Below are 26,182 nucleotides of genomic sequence, written 5' to 3'. Positions count from 1 at the left end.
TTTGTTACCACAGAGGCATTATGAGCATTTCTGATTGGCCCAGGCTTCGCCAGTGGCATGTCCATTTTTTAAGCCACCAGGGAATGGTTATACTGGACATGGAAGAAGCTTCTAGAAGCTTCTCACAGAAGCAACCCCTGCAGCCTCCGCGCTAGCAAAACCAGGCCATGCAAAACTAATACAGGTTCCATTTATAGAAAGAAATTTGAGAAATATGCTCCCATATTATTCTACTTAGCTGAATGTGTATATTTGAAGGCAGACATTGAGAATCGTCTGAAAAAACAGAGCCTAGACTAAACTAGTCATACAGCTCTTTTTAGGTAAAAGGAGAAAATCTCCAGAGACTGATTCATCCTAAATTATTTTATTGTCTATTTTAGAAAGGTAGTAATCACTTCCTGGATTTTTCTTTTTCCACTGACTACATAAGAAGCCAATACAAATGCTTTAGAAGAGATACCAAACTTCCAAATTGCTAAAATTACACAAGATGAGTCCCAGCTGCAGCTCATTCTCCTCCTAGAACAGACAATCAGACATAAATTCTTCAAAGATTTAGGGCCTAACTCCAATTGATTTCTCACTGTGAGATTCTTTAAGCAGTTGACTTCAAGGAGAGTTACACACCTAAAGGTAGTGAGTATTCAACATCAGTCTGCAAAACACTGATAAAAATCTTACAAAATCGGCCTGTGGCTATTTAAGCAGATACAGACTTCAAGCCCTTTTTCCATGTGGCAAAAATTTCCATCCCACTGCAGAAAGGAACTCATGTTTGAGCTTTAGGTGCCATAATCTCCCATCCCGAGGAAGGGGAGCAGGGAAGAGCCAAAGCACTCTTTCAGATTCCCTTTTCGGCCACTTCTTGATCTTTCTTACCACAAAATGTTTACTTATTTTAAAAAATTATTTAAAAACCCTCAATAAACTAAAACAACAGGTAGAACAGATCCGGCAGGTGTTTCATTACAGTAGCAAATTACATCTACTTATTTTTTATTCAAATTGACAACATTTCAACCTGAGTGTTCTGTAATGACATAAAACTATGTCTTATTTTTTCCTCTTTGAAGTTACATCATTGTAGCTGTTGATTGTTTAATTGTCCTTCCAATCAAGCACTTAACTTCCTACTTAGCCTTACACAGGACATGACTTGAAGACATTAACAATCGTCACTAATGTGGATTGCCTTAGGATGTTTTAAGTTTATTTGTAATGAAGGTAAACACTCACTGTTTGGAAGAATTCTATAAAAGCTGAACATTTTTTGCCCTAGGGAAAGTCTTCAGAGTTCATATGGTTTTTCTGGTTGTAATCAGTGCATTCGAATTATGCATAATTTGGTTTTCATGGTTTCACTGTTGGATCACTTAAAGTCAATTATAATTACTACAAAAAATAAATTTCTGTATGCACCTTGGAATATTCACCGTGGAGTTATGATACACTAGAAGGAGATTCACAATTACTAGGAAATTATTTAAGAATATTTTATTCTTTTCCTCAAATGCAAATGAAATTGCAATGGTCAATCACAGGGTTTGCAATAAATGCTCATGAAGTCTTAGTGCAACGATAATCTAAAAAGTAGTATCAATTGCTATGCCAAATGGGCAGAAGCAAAGGAAAGTGGAAAAGCTCTTTGTTTAGAGTAATTTCATGAAAAATATTTCATGATATTGGATGTGATTATTGTTTACACACAAAGAAGTGAAAAGGCTCTTCTGCATACAGTACGGAGCTTTTGTGGGACTCTTTAGTAACTTCCAGACAGGTGCCTGAGGCAAAACTTTCTCTTGCTTATTGCAAGGTATTTCATGTAGGCAAGTGGCCTCCACAAAAAGCATGTCCTGCTCCATTTTTGTTTTATAAGCAGGATGGGTCTCACTGGTTCATCTCTCCTTCCAGCTGTGGTTTTAGAAAAAATGTTTTGTTAGCCTTAAGATTATTCTTTTTAATGGACTAAACTGGTGAATCTTCAACAGGCAGTAATAATCTTGAGAGCATGAACTCCTTATTTCCTTGTCTCAGCTCTAAACATCTTCTTTGACAATAAATAAAACTGAACTGTGAAAGTTTAGGAATAAATAGGCAGGACATTAATTCTGCCAATGCTCTTACAGGGTTATTTACTGACAGGAAAGTAAATGGATGGGCCGTTGGTTTCTTGAGATGTGCCAGAGTGTAAGCAATGTTGTTCTGCTTTGCTTCTGCTTTTTGCTGCTGAACCCTACCCAATCACTTCGTTTACCCATGAAAAATAGAAAATTTGAAATGAATACCAGACACAGATTTGGACTACAAGGTGATCCAGAAGTGCATGGGAAGACTTTTAATTCCTGAGGTGGCCTTAGAAGACAAAATAATTTAGTATTTAGTAGATATAGCTGTTCAGTCCTTTTGACCTTCTGATAGTAATCCTGCAGATCTAACTACACATAACTATACACAACTATATGTAATTGTCTGATGTAATGACTAGATTCCTGTGCAAAATGAATAAAACCCCTGTAATTAGATTAATTGAGCTCCTACTAATGTTATAAAAGATGTTCTTTGAATTCAGAACAGAAAATGTATAGCTTCTTAATTTAGCTTTGCTTAATTTAGCAATAGGTGAATTATTTTTAATAATCTGCTAAACCCAGTCTGATTTAGGGTTGACCTTTTGTGGAATTACATTATTTGAAAGCAGTGCCTGATTTCAGTGCATTAATGATATGCAAAAAAAAAAAATCATACTTAGCTTCTGGGTGTGTCTTTTGCCTGAGGTCAATATATATTTTAAACAACTTATGTTTGGACTTTAATCTGTAAACCTGTGTTTATCTGATTTAAAATAAAGACTGAAAAGAATACCATTAGAATCAAGCCAAAACATCCATAACAGTTGGCTGTATCTCATTACACAATCCCCTGTCCTCCACTCCCAACTCATCCAAAGGACTATGCCTGGTAATGTTGTGGAGGAAATTAATTTCGTTAGCCAAAAAGAGAGCTTGAGGGTCTAGTTTTACAAGAATCTTTCTCTGCAGCCATGCTTCCCCCTCCTCAACATCATTCCTTCAGGCCAACCTATATTCTAGCTGTCATGGAGAGGACCTGCCTTTGCATAACCACGAGTAAAGTCTCTTCCTTGTGCAGCTAATGGAAAACTGGATAATGAAATTGTTCCAACTTAGAATTAAAGACAGAGAGAGAGAGAGAAAGAGAAAGAGAGAGAGAGGGAGAGAGAGAGAGAATGTGTGTCATGTGTGTCTGTGTGTGTGGTATTATTTTTAACGGGTTTCAGTCAAATCAGTCCCCTAATCCTGGTGAATCTGTAGTTATGCTAATGCCAAAGAATGGTCACCAGAAGTTTCCTTGTTACATGTGGGAATAACTGGGCAGATGACTGGGAGACCTCTTATTTTTATATAAGCTTACTTTTAAGATTATAAGATATAGTCCAGCCAAACTTGTGAAGGAGGAACTTTTATTTGCTTATGTACAGTCACAGTACACACTCAACCTAAAACCAATGATGAAGAGACTTGTGGAACTGAGGGTTTCCAGAGCTTGCAGTGCTCATATGAGGTGCAGAATCAGTCCATGACACTTCTGAAGAGAGCAGATCTCCCTGTGGGAAGAAAGACTTTCTGTCATGGACTTTGAAGTACACATACATATAAGTATATATAAGCATTGTAGGATTCATAATATTGATTATTTTGAGAAAAGAATCTGCAAAGATAAATGAACTAATTTTCTGAATTGATTTACCTTGCTTAACTTAAAACAACTTCATATATTACTAGCACTAAATATGCATTAGGTTTTTCTAAGAACACAGTATACCCTGTCTGCATGAGTGGTTTTCAAAATTACAAAACCAAAAGTTCCTGCCCTTTTCATCTTTTCCTCCCCTCCTTTTGTTTCTCAGATTCTCTCTTGTTCCATAGTTCACATATGCATTATATGTATTACTGACTGCTATGATAAGTTCAAAATGCTTTGTTTCTAATTTTTCTTTTTCTTGGATGTTAAAACTGCCAGCTTAATGACTCTCTCGCCACCACCACCCTTACCAACACTCAAGATAAGAGAAGCTCACTTTTCTCAGAAAAGTGAGGTCCCTTGCTATGCACTCTGGGAACTATAATACAAAGCTTAGTTATTTTATATCTGCTTTAATCTTTGTAGATCATTCAATAACTACCTGGAACAACATAAAGATCCTTCTTTTGAATTTTTGATTACTTTGCAAAATTAGCAAGTATAACATATCTGTATATAAACACAACTTGTTCAAGTGTCTCTGTATCTTGGTGGTATGGTGCGAAAAAATTGGACAGCTAGAACAAATGCTAGAACTTGAGAAAAGCTTTCCCACTGACTTCCATGGAAAGAGGTACAGACTAATGATGGATAGCTTCAGAAATCCAGATTTGGCACTGTCCTGCTGTCTGTTTAGAGCAGCTCGGTGTTTCACAGGCTTTGTGGATGTAATGTCACCCGAATGTTTTCCAAAGGAAGACTGGAAAAGAAACTGCAATACTGACATGCCATTGGTACCAGGACAGTCTTCATTCACTTTAAATAAAAAACAGCAGCTTGTAAAGACATACCAAGGAATTTCTATTCTATATTTTGTTCCTTTGCTTGTATGCTCGCTTTTAGATCTAGAAAAAAATGTGTTCCTGCAGCATTTGTTTGTTTTCCCATGACAATTTCCTTAAGGAACAGAAGTGATCAATGGAGGACAAGCCAACAAAACATTGCACAGCTCTGCACACCCTATACATCTGAAACAGTCATGTTGATAGTGGCACATGAATGTTTGTAGTTACTTAAGACTTGTCAGTCTGGCTTGCAAACTCATGACCCCTGGCTAAAATGTAGTTTTGTTTCTTTAGCAAAAATCCCCCTATCGTGAGATACACAAGGAAACCAATAAAAACCGGGACAAAGTTTCAGCCTTACAAATCTTGATACTGGAGCTGTCAAATTCTTTGACACTCCAGGTTCACAGTGTGTAAGATGTCTGCCATTTTTCAGGGGTACGTGTAAAGGTGGGAGGGAAGGCAGTGTTCCTGTGCTTCCTTTGATGGATGCTGCTGCAGGTTCCGGGGATGTTCAGTAATTGAATCAATTTCAAGGTCCGGGCTTACATATGGAACTTGAACAATAGGTATTTACTTAAATTACATCGATTACCTCAGAGATGTGGAATCTGTACATTCTGCCCACTTCCCTGAACCTTTGGAGCCGGGATCCTGTGGGGAACATAATGGGTTTAATTACGGTGTCTGGACTAGCCGTGTAGGACCCGGAAGGCAGGAGTTAACCTCACCTCACCTTTTACATGCCAGTGACCCCAGGCTTGGCTGGGAAGCCCTTGGGGTCTCTGGAGCAGCTTCTGGATTACTACGACACGCTACCTGGTTTGATGGCGAAGGGAAACGCCGCGCGAGCACGGCCATGGTGCCCGTGCCTTCTCGCCTCGGCCCGAGCCTGGTGTGCGACGCTTAGGGAACACAGGGCCTGCTGCCCGCTCCCGCACTCCCATGGAGAAGCCGAGGCCGGCAGCAAAATCCCACTAGCACCCGCCGCCCTGCGAGGCCGGCCACGTGCTGCGGCCCCGGGCGGGCCGGGGGCCCGGGACTGCCACCGCTAAGGCCCGGCGGCAGTGGGGTACGATGCTGGCCCACCCCCGGCCCGGGCCGGCCCGCCGCTCCGCACGCCAGCCCCGCGGGGCCCGGCCACGGCTGTCACATGGCACGGGGAGGGGGCTGCGACGGGGCGGGCCACGCTCGGGGCTCTCCCGGCCCCGCGGAGGCGGACTGAGGTGGCGGAAAGTTTGCGGAGTAGCTGGCGGCGGTGGCGGCGCTGCGGTCGTCTCCTGCTTTCTTGTCTTAACTTTTTCTACACACCCCCCCTCCCCCTCGGCCCCCCCCCCCCCCCCCCCCCCGTCTCCCATCGCCTTCCCTCTCAGCGGCCGATCTGGGGCATGAGCGGCAGCCGCCACCCGCGCTGAGAAGCAGGAGATCGTGCCGCGCTTGGCTTTGTCAGTGGGGGGAACGCCAAGGACGGGAGCGCGGGCAGCGGCTCCGAGCCCGCCATGCTCCGCCGGCCGCGCACGGCGCCCGCCGTCCTCCCGGCGCTGCTCCTGCTGCCGCTGCTGCTGGGCGGCCGCCCCGCCGCCGCCCGCTGCCCCGCGCCCTGCCGCTGCTCTGGGCACCTCGTCGCCTGCAGCCGCCTGGAGTTGAGCCGGCTGCCCGAGCGCCTGCCGCGGGGCGCGGTACAGCTGTGAGTATCGGGGTGGTGGGCACCGTGGCGGGCTAGGGGCACCGGCCCGAGTCCCCCCGCCCGCCATCTTCTGCCCCCGGGCCGCGGACGGGCGGGCTTTGAGGGGATCGCGGGTGTGGTGGCGGCAGCGAGGTGCGGGAGCGGGCGGTGCTGGGGCCGCGGCCGAGCTGTCAGCGGGCGCGGTGAGGGCGCCGGCGGTCGCAGCGGGACAGCGTCCATCGGGGCGGTCTGCGGCCCCGAACGGGGGTGGCGATGAGCGCCCGGCTGAAACGGGCCCGGGAGTGCTGCTCAGCGTCTCGGAGAGGGCGAGGAAAAAGTTTTGTGAACTCTCTTGGACAACGTGCAGCTATCATCACGTTAACGCCGTTCAGTGTGTCGGGAAAGCTCTTCTTCTGTTTCCTTCGTTCAGCCCTTCATTCCTAAGTGGGTAGTTTCTGCGCTGGCGATAGTGCGGGGCCGCTCGGCCCCGTAGCGCGCAGTGGCCGAGCTCGGAGCAGCGCGAACCCAAGTGCTACCTGGGGAAAAGTTACTTTCAGTGACAAACTTTGAAAGCAAAAGTATAAATTAAGCCAGCTTTCTAAAAGCTTGAAAATGGCCGAGGGAGTTCTCACATTTGTTTTTAATCGCTTGTCACTGAAATATCTTATATATTAGTCGTATTAATTTTCTGTTACATTTTCAAAGCAGATCGAGATAAGGGCTTTAAAGTAAACAGGAAGACTTTCAATTAGTTGTGGCTAATTCTGTTGAATTGCCTCGTCTGGAGGTCATGCTGCTTTACTCATGAATGTGGATGGCTGTATTGACACCATATGGAACTGAACACAGGCATGGCTCTGGGAGTTGAATATTTCCAGGACTGGTATAGGAAAGTGTGAGGGGAAAGAAACTTTTTTTTTTTTTTAACTTATGTGACTGAAACACACGGATCTACTATACATTCTACAACTGATTTTGCTTTCTGTTATATTTCATCAGTCTTATTCTTTTGAACTGTTTCAGTATATGCCCACTTAAGTTTTTTTGACAAAACCTAAGGATTTTATTTTGATATAAGGTAAGCTTTATAGTTTTGTTTCTTAGCATACATCAGTGCGGTTGAAATTCAGATGGTGGTAAATAAAAACACAAGGGGAAAATCACAGAACTTTTAAATTTTTTAGAGATGCTTTAAAAAGCATTTTTTGTAACTAGTAATCCAAATTTGTCATTTCCATTTATGCTCCCGAGAGACAGTAAAACACATTGCAGGGCTTTTTTTGTTAGCACAAGGGACATTTTTCTAATTAGAATTCCCTTGGTGGTGTAAATTGCCCTTATGTAAGTTCACATTCCTTTAAAAGTGTGAGAAAATAAGATCCGCTTGTATAAATAAGCTTTGGTGTGTTGTAAGAAACCCTGCTGTGATTACTCATTGGACAGCTGTGTCACTTGCTTTTAATCTCACAGAAGTACATCTTTGTAGGTGTCACCAAACCATGTGGTCTGGCCGCTTTTGTGTAAATATTTCTTTTGTTTGTGACAAATGCCTTAGAAGTACTCAGCTCTTTCTTCCTTCCTCTCTTAAAAACAAGGAAGAGTGGGGCGTTTTGTCTGTTACCTCCAGCTACCCCAGTACCTGGACCTGGGATTGTGCAATCTCATGCGTTCAGTTCTACATGCGCAAAAAGAGGTTTGACTAGTCTGGATTATTGCTGCAACAAACTGCACATTACAAATTGTAAAACACTGTTTATGAATTTTATTGCTATATGTCTACTATGTTTTCCATGAAACTCTGTAGTGGGTATAGCCGAAGGCCAGTAGTTTAATTGCAGGCTTTTCAGTCCTCTTGAGGAAACAACAGTTTTTTTTACCACTTTCTCAACACACGCAGGTGAGACCCAGAAGAGTGAAGGTTCTTCTGCCTGAGAAGGCCTAGGCCCATTTTTGGCTTTACTCTTTCCTTTGCCCATCTGTACTCACCCATCTGGAGAGCAGGTTTTTGAAACTCCTGCTGCATTCTTTCATGCTTTCTTTTGTTCTAATTCCCTGCTGAAATCAAATGAGAGTGACCTTAGAATGGACAAAGAGGGGGGAAAAAAAACGAACCTGAGTTCTTCTTGGTGGCAGGTGTGAGTCTTCTGTATGAAAGCGGCTTCACAAAGTGGAGTGTAAACAGGCTACAATTGCCAACTTCACTGATTTTAGCCAAAAATACCTTCTTCTATTACCTTGTCTTCATGAGAGATAATGGTCTGCTGAAAACTGATAAACATTTATAATGGCTTTGTGTACGGATAGTTTTGAAGTTAGATTTCCATTTAATTCCAGGATGTGTATCCTGATATTGTAAGAATGCTGTGTTAGAGCTTGTGGAGGAGGAAGAGTGTTGAGCATTGGCCAGCATCCTCCATGTGTGCAAACTCCCACTGGCACTGCAGTACCCTTTGCCAGGTTCACTCAGGAATGCTAGAACTGTTGGTGGGACAGGAGGGAAAGTCTGAAAAACGGTTTGCACTTGTGTTTGTATTACATCTCTAGTATTTACATTTTATAAATCCTCTAGTTCTCTACCAGAATTGCCAGAAAAAAAGCTGTATGGTTTTCACAGCTGTTTTTCAATATTTTCCAGACTAGAACTTGAACACAGCAAGCTGATTTATGAGTCACTTTGGATCAGTGTCTTAAAACAGCTACAGCCCGGCTTTTTGTTTTTCAGCTCTGCTGATTTTTGCTGAATTAGCAGCTCTATAGGCCCCAGTGGGACTGATTAAGGAACTGTTGCTGGATTTGCATTTTAAAATTTGACTTGGGGCTCAGGTTTCTGAGTTCTTTTAGGAAGAAGATTATAATTGTAACTAAGTGTTGTAAATTAAGTTAGAGTCTAAAAGTTATATCTATAAAATGTGTGAAGAAGCACTTGTCTTCTCCCTCTATGCATTAGGCTTCCTTTCAGTTTTTAATCACACGTTCATGTTCAGAGTTAAGTTTCAGCTAATGCTGAGACTTGTGAGTTACAAAAGATGGTCATACAAACATAACGGAACATAGAAAATAGTTTCTTTCGTAGAACAGGTTCTCAGAGGGAAAACTGTGACATGATTGCTCAAGTGGAGGCAATTCTACTTAGGTGTCCAGTCACTTCTATTAGAAAATTAGTAAGAGGTAAAGAACAGGTATATATGCTTACTATTGCTATAAAGAATTTCTTAATATGTTTCTGGCTTCTGACTTTTCAGAGTGTGTTCTGTTCTGTCTTCTATGACTTTTGAAATTCTAGTAGCAAAAGTAATCACAGAGGGAATTTTCTCCTCCCTTGCAATTTGGTTTTAACATACTAGGAAAATTCAGAAATGGAAAACACAGGGTAATAATGTTTGAACAATGTCAGTTCCATTTCTGTGAAGGAGAAATAAAATGTAATTTTCCAACTTTTTCTCTGTACTTGTTTTATGTATGTTGAGAAATGCGTTGGGCTGAAATAAACTTGAGGCTTTGCAACGGGGATGATAGATTTTTGTGTTTAAAAAAATTGTGCCAATCGAGTGCTTATAAGTTTGAGAAACTTCTACAGGCTTAAGCTTCACTCAGATTATTAGTAAAAGGCAAATATTTTAACCTGTGGTTCATTTCCAACCACTCTGATTGAACTTAAAATGTAACTTGCAAGGCTTTTTTTCCTGAATTTTCATGACGTTTCCTATGCCAGTAGTACTGAAGTAATCTTTAATAAAGTATTTATAATATGTATTTTATGCAGCTATTGGTATACAACTGTATATACTATATGAAACAGGCAATTCAGTATTGTTTGGAGGGTTGGACATTTTTTGTTGCTTTTTACTTTGGGATGTTTTTTTTCCCATCTTGTATTTGACAACCTGCTGTAAGTAAACCAGGCATAAGAAATTTTTGCGTATGTATTTTTTAAAGTAGGTGTTACTTGGAAAATGTGAATGTATCTTTAGTGTTGAAAAACAAACACACAAAAAAAGTAGTTTGAAACCTATAGTGTTAGTTACATGCTCACGGTTTCCTTGATAGACTCCAGATGGATGTGAGCTTGAGCTATGAGTGAAAGTGTCTGGCTCCAGTGTGGTGATCATGCACAGCAGTGGTTGTAATTGCAAGATTTTTATAGTTTAAGGACTCTGCCAGATTTTTTTTTTTAACGTGTTATAACTCCAGCAGAACAAATCTACTCACGTCTGTTACTGTCTGGTAGGTCCTTTAGGCAAACATGCCTTAAATAAACCTTCTGCAGAATTTTTAGGTGAAATGAAGAAATGCAGGGTTTTAGCACTTATATTGAAAACTCTTTGTTGAAATAATTGATTCCTAGGTCTTAAGCATGAACAACAGTAACATGTTAGGCACTAACAGCTGTAACTTAGCTGAATTTTGGCTGTTTATTTGCATAGTTCTTATAGTCCCTTCAGACTAAAGCCAAATATTGAATTAAGTTTAAGGGCAAAAACTGTCTCTGCTTTTAAGGACCAAGTTAGATTGCTGTCTAGATTTTTGTAGCAGCATACTTTTTCCATGTTTACACTTAAGAATGCAGTGTGAGAATTTAAAATCTGTGAAGCTAGTGCCTTCAGATGTTAAACAAAGGGATTTTTCTCCAGTGTATGGCCTGGAGAATGTTTGCACTAGATTTTTAAGCAGTGAAAGATACAGTCCTCTAACTTTAGTGTGGTTAACCTAATATGCAGGAGAACTCAAAATCATAATGGTGAGACTAAAATTAGTGGGTGTTTGAAAACATTGACAGTATATTGGCAGTATATTGGTTTTCCATTGTTAAGAGGAAAATATATAGGGATTTAGAAACCTGGAAGAAGGCACACACACACATATATATATATATATATATATATGTTGGGTGCTTGATGCCAGAGCTGAGTCTCTGCAAACATCTCCTCTGTTGCCACCTGAGTGGAGTGTATTCCACATCTGTAGGTGGCTCTCCCCCAGCCCTTAGCCCCCTTCTTTTGTTCTGGAAAATGCCATTCACAGCTGCAGCTCTCTATGTGCACTCTCCTGTGCAACCCTGGCTTGGGAAACGCAGCGCATCTCATTTCCCTGCCTGTGGCCCTGAGCCAAGGTCTGGTGCCACAGCTCAGCAGCCCACTGGGCCTGGTCCAGTTGGCTAGCTCAGAGCACACCTTACAACTGAGTACTGGTGGTACCCTCATAATACCCGTAGGTGCCTAGTATTATTTTATGCTTAATTTTTATTATTACTGGGGGATTTTTTAACTGCCAGCTGCTGGAAGGGACAGAAGTAGCGATGAAACTGTCCTGGCAACATTGAACAAGTTGGTTGGGAGTATCTAAAACAGTTTTACTGTTCACATGTTCTGCTAAGAAAACCTAGGTGCCTGGCTGGGTTGCAGAATTACACCTGTGTCTGAGGATGTGGAGTCCTGGGTGCAGGGAAACTAGAGTTCTCTGGATCTGTGGGTTTTCAGGCCTTAGTCACAGAGCAGAATGCCTAGCACAGATCCTGAATTTGGTTTCATTTAAGCCAGTTCGGGTCTGTGTGCAGCAGGCATACACTGTTCATCAGCTTTCTTCACTTCTGGAACTGTGGATGGAGAGTAGACATGTCCATGGCTGTCCAGACTGTGTTTGGCATGCTCAGCATGGATGACTGTTCTGAGTCATCTTACCCAGATAAAGTGAGGAATCATATAGTTTCCTCATAGATTCAACTTGAAATAACACTTCATGCCTGTGTGGCTTGATGAGGACCCCAGGTGGATGACTCTTTAGTGCTTAATTAGCATGGGGAAAAGTATCATGGAGTGTGCACAATATTTTTTTGAAAGGGCGCTTTTTAAAGCACCCTTTACCTGATGCTGCAACTGCTCACTGCTGAGGTGTGCTGAATAATTTTTTTATATGTGTGCATTACAAACACTGGAGTGAATTTAAGAACTCATTAAAAATAATGTCATTTTTGTTTGCTGGCTTGGATAATGCAGTGTTCTAACTTGGAACAAATGTTTGCAGATGGCTGAATTGATGTTGGTGAGATAATGATAATCTGTAGCAGGAGAATAGAAAAGTGCTTGTTTTGGTAGATGAGTGATTGAGAAGGGGGAGGGAGGCCTTCAACAGAGCTAGTTGTGGTTACAAGACGAGTTATGAGTCTGTACCACTTGTGCAGAGGTTTAGAGATGTGCAGGTTTGAGTTCCTGCAGTTAGCTTTTTTGTCTTTTACTTTACAGTCACTCTTATTTCTGTTGTGTTTCCAGTACTTCTGAGGCTACAGCAGAAATTTCTTGGGACTCTTGTATGGCATCAAATGTTTGAGAGGGTAAAGATGCATGGCACTGTAAGGAAAAGTATTTCTTGTGGTCAACAAGAAGTGTTGCATTTTTAATACCTGGCTTGTTTTGTAGCAAATGCTACAAAGTTACTGACGATTGCTTACAAACTGCATCCATATATACTGGGGATCTTCAGTACAACATGGCACTAGATAAGTGTTTGAGCTACTTCTTCAAGTGTAATTAAGTGGGGTATTAATATCACTAGTACACAGACATCTTAAAACTCAGAATTAGCCCTTGCTATATCTGTTTTCTTCTGCTATTTCTTACGACCTCCATTAAATTTGGTTATGTGGGAATGGTGTCCTCAATTTTGCGGAAGCATGAAAATACAATTGCAATTTATGGGCAGTCCTCATTGTGTATTTGCGAGCTATGCATTACTTTTGAGACACGGGTGAGAAGAGTAAAATGTTATGATTAACCCAAGTAATGAGGCTGCAGTGACTGTTGTTTCTTGAATTTTCCTTTTTGAAGTAACCAAGAAATTGTTATAGCCGAATCTTTTATTGTGAGGGGATGTGGGAGAGGGGTTGTTGCTGTATCTGAGTCAAAATCTTTAGATGTTTTTCATGGGTCCTATGCACATTCCAACAACAGTTCAAGTCTGTTCAGAGATACTAGGAATTTCTTTGACACTGCTACCAGCGATCAAGGTATTTGCATTTGTGTCTGTATATTTATACCTTGTATAAGCAAATGAGTTTCTATTACAATTTTAAAAATACAAAAAAATCATTCTGTATACTTAGAGACAAGTGAGAACATAATTGGGATTGAAATTGTACTGCTTTACCTGATACTGTATGGCAAAACTGACAGGGTGTTTATTTATGTAACCTCATAGGGACTTGAGTCACAACAAATTATCTTCAATCAAGACCGGTATCTTGGATCACCTTCATAGTCTTCAGGAAGTGTAAGTTAATTTGTCTTAATTAAAAACCATACCAAAACATAAACCCCAACCAAAAATACCCAACCTGTGTTTGTGTATGCTAATTGCATAGTTATTTCTCTAGGGATGGTTGCTTGAACAACAAATTTGCTGTTCTGATATTTTACATTAAGTGAAAATGGAATTATTTTTTAACTTTGAGGTGACACAGTTCAGCAGTTTAGCGAGTCCAGTGTATGTACTTCTGATTAACATCAAAGCTAACTCTCTCTTTTGTAATATTAATAGGAAGTTGAACAACAATGAATTGGAGATGTTTCCAGATCTGGGACCAGTCTCGGCAAATATAACTCTTCTGTCTTTGTAAGTAGATCTTACTTTTGTCCCTGGTTAGTGGAACTAACTCTACAGGGTTCATGGAAATGTGTGCATTAGAGAGATTAAAGTAAAATAATTGGAAATAGAGCAGCTTGTGGTTAGGAAGTTGATTGTGTCATATTATTTAGTAGTTCTTTAAAATGTGTATAATTGAGCTTAATCCTTGTCGTTTTTGTGCTTCCCAGGTACAAAGACTGCATTAGAATTAATTTATGTTGTGGTAGTGCCCAGAAGCCTCAGTCCTGTTGTGCTAGGCGCTGTACAAGCATCCATAAATGTTATACAAACTTGTACAGTGCTGTCTTTAAAACAAGACTTATACTCTGTCGTTAGGCATCTTGGCTGAGATCCTGATGGGTTAAATCAAAGCAGAATTCCATTAATTTCACTGGGCAATACAGGGAAATCCCCTCGAGATGCAGCTTCAGAACAAGTATCTAGATTAGAAGATGTTTTTGCCAATGTCTTGAAAAAAATTTTGAGCCCATTTTAATGTGTGGCACATTTTTTATGACTGCAGTTAATACATAAAATTGTGACAGATGATTGTGTTCATGTTCATGAAAGAAATGAGTAGGTTACTTGGTGTTCATTTGTAATATGAGTATAAAGTTGTCAAAGGCATATAGGGCCCATAACCAAAAAAGTTGATTTTAAAGGAAATCTTATTCCTGATGTTTTAACGATATATTAGTTGGATTTTTTTTCTGTGATTTAGTTTCAATAAAGTGTTGAAGGAAAGTGTAGAAAAGTAGTTGCTGTCATACTGTTTCTTAGAAAAAAAGAAAAGGCCTGGTTTTCATCTGTGGGATTTGCGTTTTATCAATGGGAATCTGAAGTGTGTAAAGCTAATAATATGTAGCCCTCTGGCCAAATCCTGTCCTTGAATACAAATTGCAAGTTACCTTTCTTGGAGAATACTGAAGGGTTAAAACAATACAATAAACTTTGGAAAGCTGTTCAGTTAATGAAATTGATCACTATTCAATTACTTACATCTGGTGATTTATAGGGGTTTGTTTTTACCCTAGGCCTAGGTCAGCCAAGTCAGCTGGTGCAGCCGCTGTGTCTGGGCTGCTCTGTTTGATAAAGAACTAAGTGACATTTGATACTGATGTGGTTTCTTACAGATCAAAATCAGAAAAGAATGAAGGAAAAAAGCAGATGGTGTCTGAAAAATAACTGTTGAATTTAAGCACATCTTTTATTTTGCAGTAACACTGGCATTACTTTTACACTAGCCTAGCATTCTGTATTTAAGCATTTAATTGACCTAAAGATTATATTTCTCATACATACATATACATACATATATGGATATAGATATATACACACATATATATATTGCTAAGGTCCTTTTTTCCACAAGGCTAGAAATATTAGCATAATAAAATGGTTTATAGCATCTTGCTTTGCTTCTGAATTCTTAGAATTTCTCCTATTCATGGAAACTCAACAAGCTTAGAGTAACCTAAACATACCTTTGCAGCTGTGAAAAATTTTGGTATTCCTTCGAGATAATAAATGATTATCAGTCACTGTTAAATTGTTTCATATCCTTAGGTCCCTGGCTTGGGGCATTTACTCAAGTGGTCAAACATGGAAAAATCTTCGTTAGATCTGTTCTAGGCAATATATATATGCTAACACTTGAAAGAAAAAAACGTATTTTCTGAAAGCTTTTAATGCACTACTAACACAGTTAACGTAGCTCTGGTTGGGTGTTAGCTTGTTTTCATTCTAATTGTGTGTGTGGATAAGGAGATGACTGAATGTAATTGTGCTACAGCTGAGATTTGATACCTATTCTACGACTACAGTAGAGATTCCTGGAGATTAATATGGCAGAAATAATTATTCTAATATTTTGTGTTGACTTACAAATTCCAATCTACAGTAGTTAAGATTACTTTGTTCTATATCAAAACAGATGGTCATAGAACATAAAATTAGAGTGGCGTTGTATTGTTCAGAAATAAAACACCTTGTCTCTTTTGCTCAGCTTTTCTTTAAAATGTAGAGTAGGATCATAGAATCGTTGAAGTTGAAAAAGAACTTTTAAGATCGTCAAGTCCAACCACTAACTCATCACTGTCAAGGCCACCACTAGACTATGTCCATTAAAGCCACATATGCACATCTTGTAAGTACTTCCAGAGATGGTGGCTTCATCCCTTCCCTTCGCAGCCTGTTAAAATGCTGCACAACCTTTGCCATGATGAAATTTTTCCTAATACCAGTCTAAACTTTCCATGGCACAACTTGAGGCCATTTTCTTTTGTCTATTATCCTGTTACTTCAGAGAAGAGACTGACCCCCACCTCCTTCCAGGTAGTTTTGAGAGCAATAAGGTCTCCCCTGAGCCTCCTATTCTTACTGTTTGGATGTTATTTAGGTAAAGATACTAAACTTAATTTTATAGAAAATAGTATAAATAAAGAGAAATAAGCATGCACCTGTTAGGCATAAGAATATATATAGTATTGTGGTAGCATAAATGGAAAAATACTCAATCTAATGATACTTTTTTTTTTAAAAGTGAAAAAATACATGCATTTGATTTTTCTGTGGTGGATGTTATTTGAAGGGATTGAATCGAACTGAGTTAATATGTCTTAAGTCATGCAAAGAGAACACATATGGAACAATAAGATTATAAGTTTTAGAACCACTCTTCAGGGACACATCTGACGACTTTCTCCAGGATTTTAAACTTCTATAAGAGAGGAGGTTGTGAAGCCTTTCCATAGCAAACCACTGTTTCCATGCTGAGTCTTTGTTCTGGCTTTCAAATAATAGCTGAAAATAGGGTGGTGGTAGTATTCTGAAACTTGATTTGATTACATTTCTTATGAGATGGATGTATGTTGGTTCATTACTGTCACTTGAAAAGCCAGCTTTTTTTTCCAAAAAATCTTCAAGGAATGCTATGGAAGTGATACCCTCTTTTTTCCCAATATCTTCATTGTTGAAGAAGCTCTATTACAAGATTTTTTCCTTTCGTTTGTTAAGAATTCTTACTGAGCTGGGAAGCCTTAGAATTTTACCTGTTCTGCAAGAATTTTCTTGCCCTGCAGAGGAAATGATACTGCTGGTATGTCTCCATAATAGTGCAGGTATCCCCACACAGCCATGTGTGTCTGTCTTAATTCTTGGAAGAATATAAACAAGCATGGGTGGATTATCATGTTCATCCAGTTTCCTTTTCTGGAGCTACCTCATTTCTAGCTATCTAGTTGATATTTTATCTAAATAAGATATTTACATACTGATGAATTATTCAGGATAAACATACCCAGAGCAGGAGATGTTCCCAGTCTCATGGTCCCAGTCTGTCTGTAACATGAAACAACAATGCTAACTCTCTGTTTTTACTGATGCCAGTTGAGGGTTGAGCATCTTGGGAATGAAAAGTATCAGGCACACCCCCTCACCACCACCCTGGGAGATGTGTCAGTGTGAAGGAGTGAGTATACAAGGATATTCAGGCACACTCTTATTATGTGGATGGAGATGTATCTTTGATTTTATTCATGTGATGAGTATGTGTCTTGTTATATGAGAGCTTGTGAGACTCCTGGGAAGCTGGGTACTACTGTGAGCTGCATGGGTGGTAGTTTGGGTTAATATGCTCAGGAGGCTTAGGTCAAGTCTCTGAAAATTAAATTTCAGGGTGTCCTTTTTGCACAGCCACCGAGCTATTTTATATACCTTCTATGAGAGAATGCATGAAGAGAGCAGCATATTAAGGCAGGAAGAGTGAAGTTCAGGTACTTGCCAGGGATTGTTACCACATTAGCCCTAGCCAGGAGGTCATGTCCCCCATGTGCTGGCAACAGAAGCTTTTTGGGGAGAGTTTTGGATTTAACAACTGCTTACCACAGGTATATAATGTGCAGACACCACACACAGTAATGTAGGTGTATTTATCTATCCCTAGAAGTAAAGTGTGTTAGAAGTTTTCTACTTAGTGTTCCTGAAGGAATTGTAAAATCAGTTAAATTAATGGACAATTGCTTTAAATGTTTGTAGTAGAAAATTCTACACTTCTTGGAGAAAAAACAATTTACTTTTTGCTTTCCCAAGGTAGGTGGATTGCTTTTGTGTCAGGTACAAAAATTAGCACTAATGCCCTCATTCCAGGAGAACAAGTGAAAGTTCTGAATATTGTTTCAATTCTAATGACATTGCTTATCCAAGAGGTACCAGTTCTGTCCTATTTATCCTAAAAGTCTGCCAGAACCAGTCATCTTGACACATGGGAAGAAAAATAATGCTGCCTTTTAGGTCTATCGCAGTTGTAGTTGTGGACTGAGGGTAAAAATCCAGAAATAGATTGAAACCAAATAGTGTAAGAACAATAACCTTGTCTAGAAGTCCTGTTTGGTGTTTTAACTACCAAGTACGATTTGCATAGGAGTTTTACTTTAAAATTCTTCCAAAAATGTTAACTACTTTTAATGTTACTGGTACTTTCTAAGAGACACTGATTTGCAAATTCAGCAACGTTATATAAGATTTTGTTTAAGGATATGCAGTTTAAATAAGAAACCCATGCTATTTTTACTTGCACAGTATAAAAAAATATATAGTTGTAGACACTATCCCATCATCAGTACAATGTATCCTTGAGTACTGTGGAAAATGGAAGGATACAGTGACTATTAAGAGACAGAACAGCTTTGAGTATTAAAGTATCCTACCTCTCCAACTAGAATTTATTGTTCTTATCAAAACATGTGTAGAACTAATATTGAAACCCCCATGTTTCTCATTACCCACATCCAGGGTTTGTTCTATAGTAATCCACTTGCACTCAGTACAGACTAGAAAAGCTGTACATGCCCAAGTGCATATAGTGAAATTCTAATATTAGACTAGTTTTCAAGAACTGAGTGTTTTAAATAAACTGGTAATTTTACGTTTTATTGAATAGGAGATATTTTATTTAAAGGCACTAGAGCATATGGCATAGGTGATTCAAATTGTTATATTATAAGGACTGATCATGGTAGTCTAGAACACAAGCAAATATTTGGTCTTAGTAAAACCAGAGAGGAAAATGCAAAAGTCATGGTGTGGAAGTTAAAGGGTGCATGAATGATTCATAGTTCAGGAATGTTTTTCAAGCCTTACATTAATGTGTGTTTTATATTAGTTTTCTGCTTCACTTTTTTTTTTTTTTATGATGTGAGATCTTTTGTTTATAAGAGACAATGAAAATGTGACATGGTAGAGGTTTTTCTCTGCTGTGCTGAGGGAATCCTCCAACTCTTATCTGTACAGGAAGCCTTTAAGGCAGGGACCATTCATTTTTGAGTTCTGAGATAGCTCAAAATGCTGCTAAAATCGAAGCAGTTTTTTGAAATGTGACCATGTGTTTGTTGGATGATGAACAGAGTCCAAAAGTCACTTCTCTGAAGGTCTTCTACAGCCTTTGGTTTGTAATGTCTTTCTGTCAATATGAGCTGAATTTAAATTCACGGTCTTTGATGATGTGTCGTGTATCCTGTATGTTTAAAATGGTAAATGAACAAAAAGTAACAGAAAAGGTCAGGAGACAAAAACAGGACAAAAGAACAGTAAAGCAGCCAGCCCTATGTGACTGTGCAGGTTACAAGTTTTATTAGTAAGAAAAATTAATTCAACTTTAAATTTAGCTTTCTGATCAGCCACTACAAGATTAGCCTGATTGCTTATCTTTATGCAGAAATATAGTTACTGAAGAAAAGTGGCAGTTAATCCCTTCTACTATTGAGAAGGATTTTTATTTATTTTTTTTTTTCTTTTCAGTGTGTCTCTTTCAGTTTAAAATGTGGAAAAGTGTATTTATGTATATTATGTGATAATGGGCATCCCAGATCAGGCTTCAGATAGTCATATTGAGAAATAAAATTCAACTAAATGGAAGCAAATTTTCAAAATAAACCATGCATTTTTCCTAGCTGACAGTTTGGAAATAAGAGTGATAGTTTGCACTTTGTGGCAGTAACTTAAATCCCTGTGAAGGGCCTTTAGTAAGGACAGGAAGGGTAAGTATGAGAAGTTTGCCTCTTTGTCATCTCACAGTTGTCTGGGAGTGAAAGCTGTGTATAAAATCCAGAACACTGTCTCGGTATGCAGTTAGAAAGCTGCAGTCACAAGAAAGATGTTTAGATGAAACTCCTGAAAATGAAAGCTTACATTCAGTAGGAGTGGATGCCTTTCCTGGCTATGCTTGCCAGAGAAAGTGGTATTGTTTGTGTATAAAGCTAGCATACTAAACTGGAGTCTGGATTCCACTATGAAGAAAACGTTGGTCAAATATTTTACATCCTTGTCATCTCTTCAGCTACCACTTTATTATGGGAAGGATTAAGATTTGGATGCTGCCTGGAAGAGTTTGTTTTGAAGGTTGTAAAAAAGGATAGAGGAATGCCAGACTGGGCTGCAGGCATAAGGCTACTTGGAGAATGTCCCAAAACTGAGAGTGGTGGTAAACCATGTGTGACTTGGTCTGAAGTTGTGAGCAAAAAGCTAGAGTGAGGAACTTACTGGAATTAGTTATTGCAGTCTTTTGACATTTGCTGTGGAGACTTAAGAGGAAGTTAATGAAAGAATTTGAAAAGGAACCTGACTTAGTCAGACTTGCAGACATGGAAACTCAATTTTTATGGCACCAATTTAGGCTGAATGATGGGAAAGAGAAGAAGTACATAGAAACCCAGAGTTTATGGTATTAAAAATATAAGGAGTGAGAGCCTAGATTAATGCTTTTTCAATGAGAATGGGAAAGAATGCAAATTGTATGAGCTATTTGCAGTGGATGAATCTATCATGATTTTCTCATCATAGTGGTAAAAGAAAAGGTGAATAAAGAAGGATAGTAATGGGCTACAAAAATAGAGAACACTGCTCTGGTATGACAGAATGGAAGAGTGGTAGCAGTTTTACAGAGGGGCAGGGCATATGATAAGGAAAATGAGAAAGGTGAGAATAAAACTGAGAGGTCAGGTATAAGTGTTTGAATTATGTTTTAGAGAATTGGTGGTGGTGATTGCAATAGACCAGTGAAATCACCTGTGTGTTGAGCAAAAGAGAAGTGGATGGGACGACATTTCTCACGTTGTATTGATGATTGAAGTTGGGGTACATCTAGAAGGGTGTGCAGTCTAAAATGCCTAGACTTTGGTCTGCATGCTCTAAAAGGGAGGGTTACTCTGTAACAATGAAGAATAGGTGTTTTAATTAGGAGCTCTATACATTAGATTAGAAAGATGATTTGTAATACTGAAGGGCACCATACTGGTTTTATCTAGGTCATATCTAAAATTTTCCAAGATTTTAGTATTAACTAACCGTTACACAGGTCACCAAGTCTGCAATGGGCTATTCCTGTTGTCAGCTCTTGCAAAAATAATTATGCTTGCATTGCTTTTGTTTATAGTTGTTAAAATAAAGGGATGAACTTACACATTCACTTGCCTATCACATGCTAAGTAACTTGTGATTATTTTGGAAAAGCCAGAAAACTGAATTGCAAACAAGACATTAAGGTATTGAGAGTTTGGGAGGAAGGCTTAATTAGTTGCATATTGGTACTATGACTGGGATCAGAAGAGAATTGTTATGGAAGTATCATGTGTTTGAAAGTTTGGATTTGTCTCTTTCTTCTTTTGGATGGTGAAAACATATCTGATCACAGAGTAGTTTCAGTCTGCATCTTTCCCCTTTCCCAGTTTTATGTTTTATTTGAGAATCAATAAACCTTTGGTTTCAAGTTTTGGACAGGGTATTAGTAACCTACAGAGTTCTGAGTTTTCATTTTCTATGTTACGCCTGTATACCATAAAAAAACATGAAATATAAAAGCATAGTCTTTCTGACATCTGGCTTGAAAGAAGAATGAGAGGCATGGATCCTAGAATGAAGGAGGCCTTCAAAAGAACAACTGCTTGCCACAAGGAAGGCAAGAAGCTTGTGTGTTATGAAGGCATCAGACTTGTAAACCTACTAGTAGAACTTGAAAGTAAGCCAGAATCTGGGCTCTATTTCTGCTGGCTTTTGGAGAAAAACAGTTTCACTTCTAATATTTCTATGACTAGCAGTTGCAAATATTAAAAAAAACCCTCAGGCTTTCTTAATTCACTCCAGTTGGGTATCTTAATGGTGAGAAGAGCATGTAGTCCCATTCACATCAAGGCAACATTTTAATAAGGGTGGCGCTGAGCTTAGAACTGCATTTTCAGTATTTTAAATTGTTAGTTATTCATTACAATCTGGGTCAGTATTCAAACAAATAGAAATTGAAGAAAAAACATTTTTGCTCTTCTCAAAGTAGGAGTTACTGAGGCTCTTCTGATAAGAGTTCCATAAAGTTGTCCAGTTTTTTCCTAAAAGCCAAAAGGTATGTATCTGCCAGCACTTCCAATTACAGTCTTGATCCTTTGTACTTAATATAATTTGTATTTTAAATTTCACTTCAGTTTTCTTCCACACACTATGTTTGCATCATGCTCCCAAAGGAGTTTGGGAGGCGGGGGAGGGGGAGTGCAAGAAGGAATATGCCAGGTATATGAATATGATGTCAGCTAGTGAGGGTTGGGAAGAACAGGTGAAAAACCCAGAAAAATTTAAAAGGAGGCTGTGAGTTGTAGTGGCATGCAGCAGACATGCTCAGATGTGGATAGTTACATTGGTTTTGCAAGGACTCTGACATGGCTGCCTCCAAAAGAGCTCTAATCAGGTCAGACTAGATATCCATGAATTTAGAAATTTCTGTGAGTTGGCCTCAGCACTGGTCATAAAAATACATCTAGTCCTAGCAGAAGGGTTTTTTTCCCCCTCTTTACATATCCACTGTTTTCCAGCAGGAGATTCCTCTATGGTTTAATTTTCCTCTTTGTGATTCAGATTATTCTGACTCTCAGGGCTTATTTGAGGGACACGAGGTGCTGTATTAGTCCAGATGTACACATATGTTAAGATAGTTACTTTGCACTAACGTTTACACAGAACAGGCTGCATGGACTCTTCTCCAAAGTTGTCTTTCTGGACAACTTTTTTTACCAGGTTGTTCCACCTCTAGGCTCCTACACATACTTCTTGTCCTCATAGTAAGGGGAGAGCCAATATGAAGTTTTCAACACACTGCAGATCTGGATATAGCTGGAAGAAAAAGTTACGTTGGGAGTGCAGGAGTATTTTGGGTGGTGGTTTGTTTTTTGTTTTTTTTTTCGATTGTGGTGGTGGTTTTTTTGGGTTTTTTTTGTATTGAGATTTCAAAGAGAAACAAAAGATAGGTCTTCAGGTCCTAATCTGTTCCTACCTTGGATTTTCCATGTTAACCATGAGGCTTACATGGATATTTTTCTTAGGTAGAAAACATTTCATACTGATAATCTTTATCAAGAGACAGTGTGACTACCTCAGATCTTTAAAAACCGAAGGGAGGAGGATGTTTCAGCACTTGAGTGCTTTTATATCTTAAAGGTGTTAATTATATGCTCAACAGAATGAATACAGAAGTTTCTGACCTGCTTTGTATTTGCCCAGAGTAAGGAAAATAGAAGTCATTATGTCAGATACGTGGTAGCTGGTTATACAGATTGACTCTTAAGATCAGGATTGAGAGGGCTGCTAGAGGATTTCTGGCTTACTGGTGCATTTAAAGTCATAAATGTAGAGAGAGAAAGCAAAGGTTTCTCATGCCTATTATGAAAAACTGGTATTCTCTCTTTAAGCTGGTATTCACACAGGCTTATGTAAAAGTAATTAAATCAGGCTGTATGCACTCATGGTCATTGGTTTGTGGAGTTTTTTGCTGCAAGTCAGGGTGTAGGCACTCAGATTGCAAAAGGCACGTTCAAATTCATGTGGATATTTTTGGTGGGTTTATCTGCATTCCTTGGTGCTCCTGCTGCTTTAGCTGTAACAGGAGAAGTAAGGAAGCTGCAGCATGTTGCTGTTCGTTCCACATGAAGAAATTGCTGCAGGTTCTTTTCTGGCAGAACTTGATGTGCTGGTTTTCTTGTTGCAGAGGATCTCTATTTCTCTCATCTCCCCTTGAAGGTCTGTGAAAATAAACCAATGGGGTGCATGCAGCTCCTTTTGTCTGAACACACCAATAGTGGCATCTCACAAGATAGATTGTCTTTTGGGTTTTGTTATCCCCACCCTCCTCTCAGTGAAAAAACTTTTATGTCATTGTGTCCACATGCGTACTCTTTGGTTGTGTCTTGACAGTTAGATAGGCTTGTGTTTTCAAACATGTCCTTCTTCACTCATTTTGATGAGTATTTGGCAGTTATGAGGAGGATGATATTTGGGTTTTTTTGCTATTTGTTTAAGTGATGATTATGAAGAAAAATCAGAGTTAAACTTTCTCATGTTAAATAAAGTTGGGTCTTAAAGTAGAACTGTTTGGATATCTTCAGTGCTGAATAATCATCCAGGTGTCAATTATTATATTCTTTCGAAGATAAACTGGACTAGGGTATTGGAGCAATAGGGAGTGAACCATTCATCTATTTTGCAACTGAGTAACTTCTACAAGTATCATTAAGCAGGAGCATACAGTGAAGACTGGTTTGATTTTGATGGTGAGGTGGACTTGAACTATGATGTGTACTGCAGTTTCAGTGAGCAAAAGAAGTTGCTGGTTAGTCTTCAATATGGCCTTACCATCTCCAAAAAAAAGAAAAATGTTCCTGAAACAAACTGCAGGTTTTTTGTTTGGTTGGTTTTGTTGTAACCTGGTCTGTGTCAGGTAATTTGCCAGTTGGTTTAAGTGCTATTCTGAAGACAGTGTAAAGGTTTTATTCGGTTTCATTAGGTCCAGCTAAAGTTTGTAATACAGGGGCTATTATCCTGCCAGTTGTAAGGAATTTCTGTTTTATGGAGCAGTGCTGACACAAAGACAGTACTGTGCAAGCTGTCTTATAACTGAACACTTTCACACTGCAATTTAGGAGGCGTGCAGTTCAGGAAATTGCTGGCTTCTGCTGGAGCACACTTTTACTGCAAGGAAAATTTTATTCGTCACTCAAGTAATTGGCAGTTTTAATACCTTGTTAGTAATTACCTTGTAAACAAACTAATGCATAAAGGCAAGGCTCTATGACCTGTTATCTAACTCACATTCTTATTTGGCTGGTGGAACTGATGCACGGTGGTGGTGTTAGTTGTTGTTTTTTATTAAAGTAATTTGTTTCCATTTATTATAAATACTTTCAGCTAAGAGTTTAAAAATGCAGCCTACCTCTACCAGACAGCCTAAGGAATGAAACATGATACAAGCTCAGGATTGGAGGGGCTGCAGGATCACTTACCCATTCCCATATGTGGTCAGAAAACCCATTAATCTCACTTCTGGTTCAGTTTGTGAGTTAGGACTTTTTTTGTCTTGAGGGGTAGTTCTCCCACATCCTTTGAATACATGAGAGTTGTCCATGTTATCCTAATGTGTGGCTTACTGTTTGATCCAGAGCAAGTATTTCCAGTAAAAGTAAACACCCTCCAGAATTCACATTCATTCACATAGTAGTTCTACTAAAATTGCATTTGCCTGCAATCTCTGGGACCTGGAGAAAGCTCCTGAATTTTGGTCGTTATCAAACAAGGTATAGAATGTACCTCAGCTGGAACTGACTTGAACTTATGAGGTAACAAGAATAATTTCAGGTTACATTTGTTTAATTGGTCATGATCCACTTTCACCTATGTACTAGTAGCCCTGAGTGATAATGTTGCTGATACATGTCTGTGATTGTGTACATAATGCAGCCGAGATGGAGAAGTGGTAGGTTGCTGGGTATGAACATGAGCTAGGGTCACTGGAGAAAGTTCGTGTGTGAAAGTGAAAGAAAGGGTGTTCCTTAGGGTGGACCACAGTACCCGCATCTTCAGATCGTTCCTTGCTATTTATTGTGGGGTGATGCTGAGCTGAAGATAGACCAGATGTGAAGTCCAAAACTCCTGTAATGACCTCTAATATGTAGAATTTTTGTTCTTTGCCAACTCATTGGAAAAATCTGTAGGTTGGAATACTAGGTCTAATTCCACAATTATGGAATGTTTTTCAGGAGGCTGCACTGTCATCCATCAATAATCTAGCTCTGTGGTTTTTTTCTGGAATTCAGTTGGACTTCCATGCCAAGGGAGTTTCCAAAAAACCCCAAACGCTGTGTTAAGCTACTATGATATTAATTTGCTTAAAAGAGAAAACAGCTCTAACAGCTCTTATTTCATTACAATACTGTGACATACTGTTCCATGCAAGTTCCAGATATTTCTACTGTAAAGAAATGGG

The 26,182-nt window shown here is 39.3% G+C and overlaps 1 protein-coding gene across 1 annotated transcript in view; it reads left to right on the top strand.

Annotated features, from left to right (window-relative positions):
- Nucleotides 1–6,106: 6,106 nt before the first annotated feature.
- LRIG3 (leucine rich repeats and immunoglobulin like domains 3) overlaps nt 6,107–26,182 on the top strand; it is a 37,876-nt gene continuing 17,800 nt past the window's right edge. The window contains exons 1-3 of the mRNA XM_062491160.1: nt 6,107–6,294; nt 13,465–13,536; nt 13,804–13,878. Coding sequence (XP_062347144.1) covers nt 6,107–6,294; nt 13,465–13,536; nt 13,804–13,878 — 335 coding nt within the window. The remainder of the gene's footprint in view (nt 6,295–13,464; nt 13,537–13,803; nt 13,879–26,182) is intronic.

This window comes from Cinclus cinclus, chromosome 4 (assembly GCF_963662255.1).
Source record: "Cinclus cinclus chromosome 4, bCinCin1.1, whole genome shotgun sequence".
Classification (NCBI taxonomy): domain Eukaryota; kingdom Metazoa; phylum Chordata; class Aves; order Passeriformes; family Cinclidae; genus Cinclus; species Cinclus cinclus.
The sequence above is the reverse complement of the archived record's forward strand: the minus strand, read 5'-3'. Positions and strand labels throughout refer to the sequence as shown.